Below are 13160 nucleotides of genomic sequence, written 5' to 3'. Positions count from 1 at the left end.
TAGTTTTTGAAGCCATTCCTTCATTAATTGGAAAGTGGATAAGAGGACTAAAGCAACCAAACTTCACTTGGAAATTTCCATGTCAATGGCCACCATCTCTCATCTTTTCATATAATTCCAATTGAAAGTGGGACACATCTTTTCGTACATGTGGCCCATTCTTCATCTCATTACATATGCAAATCCACCTTCAGATCGAGAACAGTTGGGAGTTTATTGCAGTAAACAATGGAGTGGTTGCAGTTCTTACGTACGTTGATAATGCTTCCAAAAGAACCTGTGTCATGAGTTTTTAATTTATCACCATTTCCCTAATTAACTCAGAGGCTTGTTGGATTTTCCCATTCAACAACAGCAACATGGGCAGTGTTTTTTTCCATGGATTCAAGAGGCAAGCTTCCTTGTACTTCACAGAGAAGGTAAAAACTGCCCGATTGGCTCTGACGGATGTCACACCTGCAGAACTGTAAGTCACTTTTTCTCTCGAAACAGTTCATATATATGGGAGTTTTGGATTTGTTTCTGATATGGGTTAATTCTTGTGGGTGGGATTCATAGAATGACAGAGGAAGCCACAAATGGACATGCATGGCCACAGGACACACGTGCGATGGGAGAAATATCTCGGGCTGCCTTTGAAGTCGATGATTATTGGAGAATTATGGAGATTCTACACAAAAGGTCTCTTTAAGTTTCTTCTTGTTTGATTTGATTGACCCTTTCTTTAATTGGCCTCATCATCCGTGGCTGTGAATACAAATTCAGGTTGTTGAAATTTGATAGAAAGAACTGGCGGGTTTCTTACAATGCTCTAATTCTGTTGGAACACCTTCTAACCCATGGACCACGGAGAGTTGCTGATGAGTTTCGGTGCGATAAAGATGTTATCAAGGAGATTGGAAGCTTTCAGTATATCGACGAGAGAGGGTTGGCCTTCATGCTTAGATCTCTCTATTCGTGTCCTTTCACTGTCATCATTGTCCAATATTTGTTTGTTTTACGTGCAGTTTCAACTGGGGCTTGAGAGTGAGGAGCTTATCTGAGAGGGTGTTGAAGCTTCTCGACAGCGAGCCATTTCTCAAGGAAGAGAGGGGTAGAGCTCGAAAGCTAACACATGGGATTCAAGGGTTTGGGAGCTTCGGTCTCTGGTCCTCTTCAACAGAAGCAACCTTGAAAAACTCGTGTTTCGAAATATATGAGAGATGTAATTCTCTCTATAAAGAAAATTCCTCGATCAAGGAAGGGACTAGAAGAGCACGACAAACTCATCAGGATCTCAACTCAGTGCCAAAAGAACCGGAAAATGATTCAGGCTCCGGGCAAGGTCTCCGAGATGGATATGCCGGAGAAGATCATCCATTTTGTAACAATGCAAATCAGACTGTAGCGTCGCTGCTATCTACCAATGAGTAAGAACTTGGATGAAAGTTGCTTTAATACGGCCGTAGGACGTCAACTAGTTTTAAGTGTCCTCTGTTTTTACCGTTATGCAGCAGCTCTTTTAGAAGACCCAATTGTCTTTTGATGCTTGGTGTGAGAGTATGTACAAGTTAGAGCGACAAAAATGTTGCCAAAAACCTCCTCGAAGATGTTAGGCTAGTTAGCTAAAACATCTTCTGTTTCTCTCTCTAAACGGGTTAGCAAAAATTCGATGTGAGAATCATATGCGATAGATCTGTGTTCATTTGACCCAATTGTCATTTGGCCAAGTGGAATAAGGGAGAGCCAACGATCATATCATCAAAAAGAGGATCCTAAATAGCAGTAATAAACATATATAATATTTCAAAAATACCCCCTCGGTGCTAAAAAATTAAAAAAAAAAAAAAAAAAAAAAAAAAAACTTCAGAAAATATATAATAAATGAAAGAAATGGACGAATTTTCAAATCAACTCCCCCGCCTTCTCAAAAACTCACCACTCCCACATGAGAATATTACATCAAAGGATAACAAAGTGGATCGAAAGGGTTGCAAGCTGCACTTCTTCCTGTTTTGTTTCTTCAAAGATCCTATTTCTCGAACGTTTAGAAGCATTTCCTATGCACAATCGATGGACCAGACTCATCGTACTCGGCCTTCGCGATCCACATCTGCACTCAAGAAATAAGCAAAATGCTCCCATTAGTAATCATAGAAAAGCAACTGATCATGTTAAAATGCATGTTTGAAAGCATACCTGTTGGAAGGTGCTAAGTGATGCCAAAATGGATCCTCCAATCCAGACACTGTACTTCCTCTCAGGCGGAGCCACCACCTTGATCTTCATACTGCTTGGGGCTAGTGCAGAGATTTCCTTGCTCATTCTATCAGCAATGCCCGGGAACATGGTTGAACCACCCGAGAGGACAATGTTACCATACAGGTCCTTCCTGATATCGACATCACACTTCATAATGGAATTATATGTGGTCTCATGAATGCCTGCTGCTTCCATTCCAATCATGGATGGTTGGAACAGAACCTCGGGGCATCTGAAACGCTCAGCACCAATAGTGATAACCTGCCCATCTGGCAGCTCATAGCTCTTCTCAACGGAAGAGCTGGTCCTGGAAGTCTCCAGCTCCTGCTCGTAATCAAGGGCAATATAAGCAAGCTTTTCCTTCATGTCCCTCACAATTTCACGCTCGGCTGTGGTGGTGAAAGAATAGCCACGCTCTGTGAGAATTTTCATTAAATGATCTGTGAGGTCACGGCCAGCCAGGTCAAGACGAAGGATGGCATGTGGGAGGGCATACCCCTCATATATGGGGACCGTATGGCTGACCCCATCACCAGAGTCCAGCACAATACCTGCAAGGCAAGGGCAAAAATCCATCAAGAACTATGGGAAGAGATGCATCATATTAATGTTCTGACTCCTGAAACTGCCTTTAGAGGGTAGGGACAAACTAACTATTAGTCAAAAGTCTAAGTTACACCAATTTTTTTTATAAGTAAATCTAGTCTTATTGAAAGCATAAGGTTCCGCTAAGTACACCGGAAGTATACAAAATGAAACACCGAACTAGCCTAAGTTACACCAATTGATCCCTAACAGGTGAGACAACATCCTCAAAATTTAGGTTACATGCATACTGATTGTAACAACAAACCATATAAGAAAGACAATCAATTTTAGACTTCTAATGTGTTAAGATGTAATAACACATGCAATTTTGGGTATTTAAAGGATGCTGCATCAGTCTCAATGAGGAATTCTATTTAAAACCCTTGCTTAACTAAACAATTGATTAGACTGCTTACCAGTTGTACGACCACTTGCATACAAGGAAAGAACAGCTTGAATGGCTACATACATAGCAGGAGTGTTAAAGGTCTCAAACATGATTTGGGTCATCTTCTCGCGATTGGCTTTTGGGTTGAGAGGAGCCTCAGTTAGGAGAACTGGGTGCTCTTCTGGCGCAACACGAAGCTCATTGTAGAAGGTGTGATGCCAAATCTTTTCCATGTCATCCCAGTTGCTCACAATACCATGCTCAATTGGGTATTTGAGAGTTAAAATACCACGCTTGGATTGAGCTTCGTCACCAACATATGCATCCTTTTGGCCCATCCCAACCATCACACCAGTATGACGAGGACGACCTACAATGCTAGGGAACACAGCTCGTGGTGCATCATCTCCAGCAAATCCAGCCTAAAATGCAATATTATAGTCAGTTCTCTCAGATTTGCTGCTCAAAAGAAAGAGGGGAAGAAAGGCACGAAAATTGAGCAGTACCTCAACTAAGCAGTCAATAACAGCTTTGCATATTAAAAATAAAACCAAAATTCATACCAAAGAGAGGACTTGATTAATACCTTCACCATTCCTGTCCCATTGTCGCACACGAGTGGCTGAATGTCCTCAGCATCTGCCATCTTCTACAACCTGCTGGATAAACTATGGTCAGTCCGAAAAGTGCACAATATTCATCAACCAAAACAAGAATCCAATAAAGGAGCTCCCTTCCTTTTCTTTTTTCACCTTATCTTGCATCTATCGGCTAGAACATCATACAGATAAAACAATGCAATTGAGACATAACACATTACCATGGATTGGACATTATAGTATGGACACAAGAACACAAAGTTCGATAGTATTTAGGCAATTTGATTGAGAAAACATTTTCCGTTAGTCCACAAGAAAAGACACATAAAACCAACCAATGTAACAGAAAGTTAGATACTAAAATATAGTCGTACTGCAAATGCGTTACCATGGATTGGACATTATAGTATGAAACTAAGCAGGACAATAACAAAGTATTACATAGTTCTTTGAACAATCTCTCCACGGCTATCAAATCAACAGGAGGGAAAAGGATGTCACCCGAAAAAATAAACCCTCACAAAAAGATATCAAAGAAATAGCAATTTCCAAATATATGTAACCCCATCGCATTGCAATCAACAATCACAATTTTTTTCTTCCAAAGCAACAACAAAATGGATCAAACACTTCACAATAAAAAGCTTAAGTGAGACACCAACAAAGAAAAAAAAAATGCATTCAACGAGACAATGGAAAAAGATTAAACAGACAAAGATCTATAAAGGGTACCAAAATTTTATTCTTTTCCTTAATTCAGACACAGTTACAATTGTCATGTAAGACAAACCTTGTTAGACAGCATTGTGTTATTCATTGTTCTTTGTTCTTGTTTTCATTTTAGAAAACTTTCCTACCATTTTCATTTTATAGTTTTCTCATAGGCACAAAGATTGACAACGATTAACACAATGCCCATCCCTTCCTCCATGCTTTCATTTAGATCCAACATGTTTTCATCATAGAACGTTAAAAAAAAAAAAAATCAAAATTTAAGCCCAAAAACTAAATCTATCAGAAAAAATCCATAAATATCCACATTTATGCATGCAATCGATCACGCTGCTAACAACAGCTAATCAAAACTGAGAGTCAGAGAAAGAAAACAGAGAGAGAGAGAGAGAGAGAGAGAGAGAGAGAGAGATTCTCAAGCAATTCAATGAGAATTCAAAAATCTAAGAAAGAGAGGCACAGATCTGAGCGAAAAGCGAACAGATCAACGAGAAAGAGATAGGGGAATTGACCTTTCGGAATGTGACGGAGAACGAAGGCGAGCGTGGAGCGAAAGAGAAACACAGAGAGAGAGAGAGAGAGAGAGAGAGAGAGAGAGAGAGAGCTGAATGCGTTAGCGTCAGAGACAGAGGAGGGCGAAATGGGAATATGGGGAATATAAGAGGCGCGAGATGCGATGTAAACCGTTGGATTTTGGGGTTGGGAACAGTCCGGAATTAATCTGGACCGGAGGTGTGCGTGGAGAGAGAGAGAGAGAGAGAGAGCGCGTCCATTGGGCCGGGCTGGCTGTCGTCGCTCAGAGTATCTAATTATGATTTTGATTTAATGGCTGGTGCCTCCCTTTGCTTCCGATTTCCTTGTTTTCTAGTAGTAATATTTGTTTTCATTTTGACCTTTTTCTTTTAATTTTAAAAAATAATGATTAAAATTTAAGAAAATTTATTTAATAGAATATTCATCCTGATTCTCTTACATTCCTGTTTAATATTAATTTCTATTTATGACATTTTTTTTTTTTGGTTTGAGTTGCTTTCTGTTATTTAATAACAGTACATAAATATAGAGAGCCAAAAAATCTCAAAGCTTAAAATGGGTTTATGTTAAAAAGATTGAGTTTTAGTTTAGATAATTCATATTCAATAACAAAAAATGTCTTCTTCTCGTACAACAAGATGCAAGACAAATTCTTTATTATTATTATTATTATTATTTTATTTTAATGTGAAGCGGTATCCAAATTTATTAACGATTAACCAATTGAATGTCCTCATTATATTTTTCTTTTTCTTCACAGACATTTCCTAAGTGAAGGAGTTTAATTAAATTCCATGATTACGTATTTCTTAAAAATAAAATAATAATAAAAAAAAAGAAGTCAGTAAGTGATGATATTTGTACCTTGAGATATGCTTTTGGGTTGCAAAAGAAAAAATAATGACATCTTTCCTCTGATTATGGAGTGGCAACCAAGAAAAGTTGAGAAAAATGTATATTTTTTAAATAGATTATAATTCAATTTAATATTTCTTTTAGCGTAAAATATGCTCCAAACTTGATTTGACAACTTCTTCCAACCAAGAATAGTTGTCCACCCCTCTTGTCTTAGTTGTCTACTTGGATAATGATTATTCCATCGGAGACGAAATGAAAACCTGAAATTTGTGGCAGCTCTGCGTGGGGCTCAAAAGTGTTCCAAAAATTTTCGTGTTTGTTTTTGTTTACTTCTTGCTAAGCAAATGGATTAGCATTCTCGTCTGGCTACATTAATATTATTTTAGCCAGTAAGAATGCTAAAACGAGAGCAAAAAGTCCGGTTAGATAAATATTATTTTAGCTAGTCAGAATGTTAAAAAAATAACTGCATCCAAATTAATAACTTTGAAAAATTTGGTGAGCGATATATACTCATCAAATGTTAATAAGAGCTTTTTCATATTCCAATTCCATCTCTTCAGTGTTAAAGGCTAATAACCATGCTCTTTGCACTTATTTTATAGGTCAATCCGTTGAAAGTAGAGATTCGTGTTCGAATTAAATCAAGAATCTTAGGAAATTCAAGATTTCATTCGTAAGTGTTGCAACAATGAACTTTCGATATGTACTGGTTGCTAAACACTCTTTTCAAATTTGACAAGATAAATTTTCATATATCCTCAACAAGATACTGAATTTTGAAAGTATAACCATTAAAAAATGATAAATTTTTGAAGATATGATCGTTAAAGAAAGAATAAAGAAATCTTTGCAAAATAATATTTAAATGTAATAGTAAAAGTTGATAGTTAAATAGAGAGTGAGATATATAAGTGCTTTGAAAAAGTGAATAGTTGAAATAAAAAATTTTGATTTTTAACTAAAATAAAAGGCAAATTTGCCGAGCGGAAGTGAATGATTTAAGGCTCCACCCTAACTTAGCTTTTTTAGCATCTATCTTATGAATCTGAGCTCACTTAGATTAGCACAACTTTTTTATCTGCACAAAGATAGGTTGAACTGGAATTTTAACAAAGCCAATTGAGATGTCCTAATGAAATCTACCAGATCGAACAAGTATCAAACTGTCCGAGCAAGTACACTCCGTAAGTGCCCTTTCTCATTAGGAGATTGGGCATACTGTAATTCGGTGACCGAAACCGAATTGCAGCCGATCCCAATCGTTCGAAGCACAGTTATTATTTGTTCTTTATTATTTTTTATTTTTCTAAACTACTCTAGGCATGGTTGGCTCTTCTGGTTTAAGTTCCCAACAAGCACCCTGGTTTGTTTCCCCCATTCGTAATACAACGCACAAAATTAAAGGCATTTGAGCCATAGCAACCGCATATGGGCTTTCTGTTGAATATGCCCCCGCTCCGCAACTCGTAGTTTGACGTTGAAATTATTATCAGCCATTACCTGTCCCTACTCATTCTTTAAGCCATAACTACAAATATTCTTTTATCAGCAAATCTTGCAAATATTTAATCTTCAAGATGTCAAGGTATTGATTTGTGTAAGAGCCATGATTAGTACTTTCCAGTTCTAGAGGCCAAAAAGAAAAGACTAGTTAATATAAAAATACAGTCAAGAAGCCAACCTGGCTAAAAGTTAAACCAGCAAGGTTCCAAATAGTATGACAAACTGAGAGGAAACAGAAAAAGAATATGTTTATCCTCAGGACCTCAGGTCCTTCAAATGGGATGGGAGGGACTAATAAGTTGTCTGAATAGATGTTAAGTTCATATCTGACAAGAACGAAGCTCTTACAATCTTGAATTCATGCTGTCAAATTGGAATCTTGGTACCAAAGGGGCCAACAAGAGGCAAGCTGAGCAGTGTCTTTTACAGGAATGGGGGTATTATAACCCATCTTCGTGGATACTTGGTTCTTCCGTCCTTACCATCAAATAGCTACAGATGACAAGGGGACAAATATAAGAAGCAATATTGATAAAACAGGAAAGATTTGAGGGATTCTACTTGAAGTTTTCTCATTTCACTTTCCTCGAAATTACTTTACAAAAGACAGATAGAATACAGATCAAGATATTCAGAAGTGCAAGGACTCTGAGAAACAGGTTGATGTCACCCCTAAATCTTGAGACACACACAAAAAAAACAAAAATCAAATAAATGTGAACTTATGTGTATAAACACAGGAATCTAAATGTGTATACTATACACATAACCGAGTAATTTAACATGGCATCATACAAGCATGATAAACATCCAATAGAAACCCATCTAATGCCTTCTCAAATATCTAATTTTCCTAATCTAGTCTATGCTTTACAGATGAAACTCCAAGGTACCTTACCTAAATCCAACTCAAACACAATCTAGATAGAAGTAGTTTAGGAGGAGATATCATCAGAAAAGGCAGTCCAACTTTTTATGAGGAATGCATGCAGTTAGAGGCAGAAAAGAAGTTAAAAATTACTTGTTGAACCAAAAATAAAGAAACTTACCTTCTTCAAGCGGCGGTGCTTTGCAAGGGCCCAGTTGGTCATGATAGCAGCAGCCACTACAAGAAAAGTATACCCTGCAAAAGTCTGAGTTGCAATGTTGAAGCCCAACCACTGATAAATCTCTGTTGTGTAATTTGCACATGTCACAATATTGAACAGAAAACCACGTGGAATTTGATACCCTCCATTCCCATCAGGTCTGCGGAGATTCCTCAGCAAGAGATGGCAATAGAAGTTTGAGACTTGGCAAAGCAATCCAAATGCAAACCCGATCTTCATTTGGAGGTCACTAACAGGGGTGTAAAGTGGGTGGTTCATATAGTAAGCAATATAAGCACCAAAGGTCCAATAATATGCACAATTACGGAACACATTGGAGAGTGGTGAGGTTGCATGGCTGAACCGATGCACGAAAAATGTTTCCATAATTCGTTTGAAGTAGTGAAAACACCAGTAGTATAAAGCATACGTCTGAACTGGGAGGATAACGCGCTCCTCTTTGTAGCCAAAATACTGGTAGACAGGGAAGTAGTAAAAGATGGGATAAAGGATCAAAGGACCCAGGTATTCAAAGAAGAAAAGTGTGCGATAGGAAACTTGGGGACCCAAGTCCTTGAACACTACAGTCAAATGGTCCAAGTTTCCATGGCAATAGTCCTCGATACTTTTCTTATAGTTAAGAACAATGGGCCTCTCCTTTGATCCCGGTTGGAGGGGAAGGGTTAACCTCTGTCTTGAAGGGTAGAACTTTCTAGCTGTTGATTAAGACAAGCAAATTGGATTAATGAAATCGCCTGACATGCAAGGCTGTCAACACACATACAGATGCACTCACTCTTTTCTTTTTTGGGGGAAAAATAAAAATAAAACAAATTATAGAAGTACAATCTCAGCATTGGCAGTAATAAATTCAAGTCCACTAGTGAAAAAGCTCAACATGATGAACTAGGAAAAGCCATGCCTCAATTCTAGAGACACCAGAAGTCCAAAAAATAAAGACTACTGCTGATTTTCTTGACAAATCTTAGTGATCCAATGAACTTAAAAGTACACAGTTATCACAGAAAGATCACATCCCAAAAAAAATGGAACCAAATTTCAATTTACATTTTACAGTACAAATATTTTCTTTTCCGCATGCATAAATTCACACCATATACAAATAATGGTTTCTCTGAAATCTGAAAATGACTTAGTCAAACAAAACTCCTACAAGACCTAGTGCTTTAAAAGATAAAAATGAACAATGATTTATGTGATGCCAAAAATAATCGAATTGAATCAAGAAGGGTAAAAATAAAGTTCTTGAAATGTTGTGAATCTTGGATAAATAATAATTGAACAATATTCTATGTGCAGGGAGAACTATTTTGAAGGTAAATACAAATAAAATATGTTAGCCTCTTAAAAGTCATATCTTTATTAGCTTCAAATAAAATAAAATATACAAATAAAATATACAAGCACTAATGCACTGAATCCCATCAGAACTACGCAATTAAGCGTGCTTGGACGAGAGTAGTACTAGGATGGGTGACCTCTTGAGAAGTCCTCGTGTTGCACACCTCATTTTATTTTGTAGAAAGGCTAGCTGGAATTCTAGGTTGTGGTGTTTCCTCTTTACCGGTGAAGTATATCAGCCTACCGTTGGGGGCCTCCTATAAGCCAAAGCATATTTGGGACAAAATTATTAAGAAGATAGAGCGTCAGTTGGCTAGCTGAAAAAAGGATGTACTTGTCGAAGGGTGCTAGGGTTACCCTTGTTAAGAGCACCCTTGCCAACTTGCCTACATATTTTATGTTCCTAATTCCTCTATCGATGAGTGTTGCAAATTGTATTGAGAAGCTCCAGCGTAATTTCTTATAGGGTGTGCTAGCTGAAGAGTTCAAATATCACTTGAAAATAGGTGGTCTATGGTTAGTTCGCCACTCTCTGGGGTTGGGTTGAGAATTTGGAACTTGCTGGTGTTCAATCGTGCTCTCTTAGGTAAATAGTTGAGAGTGGTGGTGAACTCTAAATTTGGCAGTTCATGGGGCGGGTGGTGTTCTCTTAAGCCTTCCAGAGAGTTTGGGGTGGGGTTATGGAAGAATATTAGGAAGGGTTGGGAAAAAATTTCGTGTCATACCAGAATTGAGGAAGGATATGGCTCCAAGATTATATTTTGACATGATTAGTAGTGTGGGGATGTGGCCCTTAAGGAAGCCTTACCAGATTTATTTGTTATTGCTTGTGGAAAAGATGCCTCTATTGCAGCTCACCTGGAGTTTTCGGTTCCAATCAGCGGAACACAAGCTTTGCGAGAGCGGCTCATGATTGGGAGGTGGATGTCTTTGCGTCCTTCAAGGTGTTGTATTAGCTACAATGAGACGAGGAAGTGAAGATAAGCAATGGTGGGTCTCCTCTAAAAGAGGGTTGTTCAAGGTTAAATCCTTCTACTGCTCCTTGGTTTGTAATGAAGGATGTCATTTCCCTTTGAAAAGTGTGTGGCTCCGCCAAGGCTCCTATGAGAGCGGTCTTTTTTCATTTGTTCGGCAGCTCTAGCTAAAGCGGCACGTCATTTTGGCGGATAGATGTTGCATGTATAAGAGGAATAGGGAATCTGTAGACCATCTTCTTCTTTGTTGTGACGTAGATTATGCTATTTGGATTGCCTTTTTCAATTGTGTTGGACAATCTTGGGTTATGTCTAGACGTGTAGTCGATCTGTATGCTTGTTGGTGGGACTACCAGCAATCCGCAGAGTGCTACTATGTAGATGACGGTGTCTACGTGCCTTTTATGGTGTTTATGGAGGGAAATGAATCATATAAGTGTCGAGCACCGGGAGAGGACATTAGAGGAGACTAAATCCTTATTTTCCAAAACATTATATCTGTGGACAACTGCTTATGTGTCTCCTTTGACGATTAGTTATAGTGATCTCCTTGTTCTTTTTGCTCCTTCTAGCTTGGTGTTTCCTTTTGTATACTTCATGTATACTTAGGGTGTTTTACGCTTTTAATGATGTGTCGATTACTTATAAAAATTAAAAAAACTTGAAAGAAGTTATCACTAGAAAGGTTGTGCCTATGTGATGTAGACAATCAACAACCAAAGTTTTGATATTAGCTTGAAGCAGAAGGAAGCATCTCACTGGTTCTTAATAAGATGATTTCAGGAAAGGAAGAACATTTAAATGACCGATCAATTCAAGAGAAGAAATAGAGAAGTTGCCCTTCACGCCTCTCCAAATACAACATCATGTAGGACCTGGTCAATCAAGGAGAGTCCAAATTCCAGCTGCCCTCGAATTTTGGCAGCCATTTATAGAACTTTGGGTAACTTCCTTAAGAAATTAACGCATTTAAGAACAGAAAAAATCAGTTTTCGTCCTCAAATCCACAGTAAGACACCAGTACTAGACCCACAAGTGGAAAGTAATACTTTGTGAGAAACTTGATCTCAAAAACGTAACTAGACTATTTCGCTATACATTGATTAATTGATCAGCAAAGCATATTTGGCAGTTCAAGAGTTTGCATAAAAAGGCTAACAACAAGGAAACACATCCAGCACTTACTTCTCCGATGAATAGCCTCCTGCAGATCTGCTACCGTAGCCTGCAAGGAACACAAAGACATAAATAATCACAATTGCTCCATTAAAAAAAATATAGAAAATTTATGACGGGAATAAATAAACCCAAGAAAGCTTTTTTTCTTTTTTTGTTCATAATCATTATACGAAAGTCCAATCTTCCAGTAAAAATGGACCTAGCACCACTTTCTGACCCAGCTGAATTGAGGGTCTTCGATTTCTTTGAACCCCAGAACAGAAAAAACTATATAGCAAAAAACTAATTTCTTTTGGGTTTCCTTTCCTCTGGTTGTTCTCGGGAATCAAACAGAGATTTACATTAACTCGCACTACTTTTAGCAACTACCAAAAAAAAAAAAAACAAAGAAAATAGTAAGAGAGAAAAAAGAAAAGAAAAGAAGAACGTACGGAATTACTGAGCTCAAGGCCACCCTTAACAACTTCTTTACCACTCCGTGAAACGACAGAGACCTTCATCTTTAAGCACCAAAGAGAGAGAGAGAGAGACCCACTTCACCAAATTGCCAAAGCGACGAAGCCTTCTGATTAGCGAACGAGTTTTTCAAAGATCTTCCAATTCCAGGGGCCGAGCACCAAAGCAAGGATAAGGGAAACTTATATGAGATCCCTAAAATCGGTAGGCCCTGAAAATATAAGTAAGATTTATTGCAGAGCAATGGGAGGGTTAGGGAGATATATTAATGGCGTGTGGTTGGGGGTAGGAGAGCTAACTGTCTAGGCTGATGAACAACACTGGCCTTAATTCCTCTTCCGCGTAGGCTAACGAGGCCTTATTGTTGGCCACCGTGGAGTGTATTATTCGTTTTAAAGAGACAAATAAAAAAAAAAAAAAAACAGTAATAATATTTACTAGATTGTTATATTATTGTGGTATATGTAATAAAAATTAGTCTTTAATTTTTTATTTTTTATTTTTATAATTTTTGATCTAATAGTTAATTTTTATTGTCAAGTCATTAAATTATATGATAATCGTATAACAGTCTATTTAATAATTTTAGTCAAGAAAAAATAATAATAAAAGAAAAAGGTGAGCATTCGAAATGAAAAGAACAAAAATGTTAAAA

General features: G+C 37.7%; 3 protein-coding genes and 1 pseudogene across 3 annotated transcripts; 2 read left to right on the top strand and 2 right to left on the bottom strand.

Annotated features, from left to right (window-relative positions):
- The first annotated feature begins 202 nt into the window (after positions 1 to 202).
- LOC133862860 (uncharacterized) lies at positions 203 to 1843 on the top strand. The gene is made up of 4 exons (XM_062298756.1): positions 203 to 466; positions 559 to 681; positions 766 to 927; positions 1008 to 1843. The coding sequence occupies exons 1-4, from the start codon at positions 360 to 362 to the stop codon at positions 1411 to 1413; spliced, it is 798 nt and encodes a 265-aa protein (XP_062154740.1). The 5' UTR covers positions 203 to 359; the 3' UTR covers positions 1414 to 1843.
- LOC133862859 (actin) lies at positions 1701 to 5194 on the bottom strand. The gene is made up of 5 exons (XM_062298754.1): positions 5061 to 5194; positions 3804 to 3873; positions 3246 to 3639; positions 2179 to 2792; positions 1701 to 2092 (listed from the first exon to the last, which is right to left on the bottom strand). The coding sequence occupies exons 2-5, from the start codon at positions 3861 to 3863 to the stop codon at positions 2027 to 2029; spliced, it is 1134 nt and encodes a 377-aa protein (XP_062154738.1). The 5' UTR covers positions 3864 to 3873; positions 5061 to 5194; the 3' UTR covers positions 1701 to 2026.
- A 2373-nt stretch (positions 5195 to 7567) lies between these two features.
- Positions 7568 to 12848, bottom strand: LOC133862773 (very-long-chain enoyl-CoA reductase-like). Its single transcript, XM_062298645.1, has 4 exons — positions 12481 to 12848; positions 12056 to 12095; positions 8496 to 9250; positions 7568 to 7938 (listed from the first exon to the last, which is right to left on the bottom strand). Exons 1-4 carry the CDS (start codon positions 12547 to 12549, stop codon positions 7870 to 7872), a joined length of 933 nt encoding a protein of 310 aa, XP_062154629.1. The 5' UTR covers positions 12550 to 12848; the 3' UTR covers positions 7568 to 7869.
- On the top strand, positions 9943 to 10056 carry LOC133865144 (5S ribosomal RNA; annotated as a pseudogene).
- Positions 12849 to 13160: the final 312 nt, after the last annotated feature.

Source organism: Alnus glutinosa, chromosome 3, assembly GCF_958979055.1.
Source record: "Alnus glutinosa chromosome 3, dhAlnGlut1.1, whole genome shotgun sequence".
Taxonomy (NCBI): Eukaryota; Viridiplantae; Streptophyta; class Magnoliopsida; order Fagales; family Betulaceae; genus Alnus; species Alnus glutinosa.
This window is presented reverse-complemented; position numbering and strand designations above follow the sequence as displayed.

Bases quoted from the DNA above. Each gene is read 5' to 3' on its own strand.
- LOC133862860 (XM_062298756.1), top strand. From the start codon at position 360: ATGGGCAGTGTTTTTTTCCATGGATTCAAGAGGCAAGCTTCCTTGTAC. The intron at 682-765 runs GTCTCTTTAAGT...ATACAAATTCAG, and splicing joins ATGGAGATTCTACACAAAAG to GTTGTTGAAATTTGATAGAA. The intron at 928-1,007 runs GTTGGCCTTCAT...TTTTACGTGCAG, and splicing joins CAGTATATCGACGAGAGAGG to TTTCAACTGGGGCTTGAGAG.
- LOC133862859 (XM_062298754.1), bottom strand. From the start codon at position 3,863: ATGGCAGATGCTGAGGACATTCAGCCACTCGTGTGCGACAATGGGACA. The intron at 2,793-3,245 runs GTAAGCAGTCTA...CTTGCCTTGCAG, and splicing joins TGCAAGTGGTCGTACAACTG to GTATTGTGCTGGACTCTGGT. The intron at 2,093-2,178 runs GTATGCTTTCAA...TCTTGAGTGCAG, and splicing joins CACTTAGCACCTTCCAACAG to ATGTGGATCGCGAAGGCCGA.
- LOC133862773 (XM_062298645.1), bottom strand. From the start codon at position 12,549: ATGAAGGTCTCTGTCGTTTCACGGAGTGGTAAAGAAGTTGTTAAGGGT. The intron at 9,251-12,055 runs GTAAGTGCTGGA...CTTAATCAACAG, and splicing joins GGAGGCTATTCATCGGAGAA to CTAGAAAGTTCTACCCTTCA. The intron at 7,939-8,495 runs GTAAGTTTCTTT...TGTCATCTGTAG, and splicing joins AGCACCGCCGCTTGAAGAAG to CTATTTGATGGTAAGGACGG.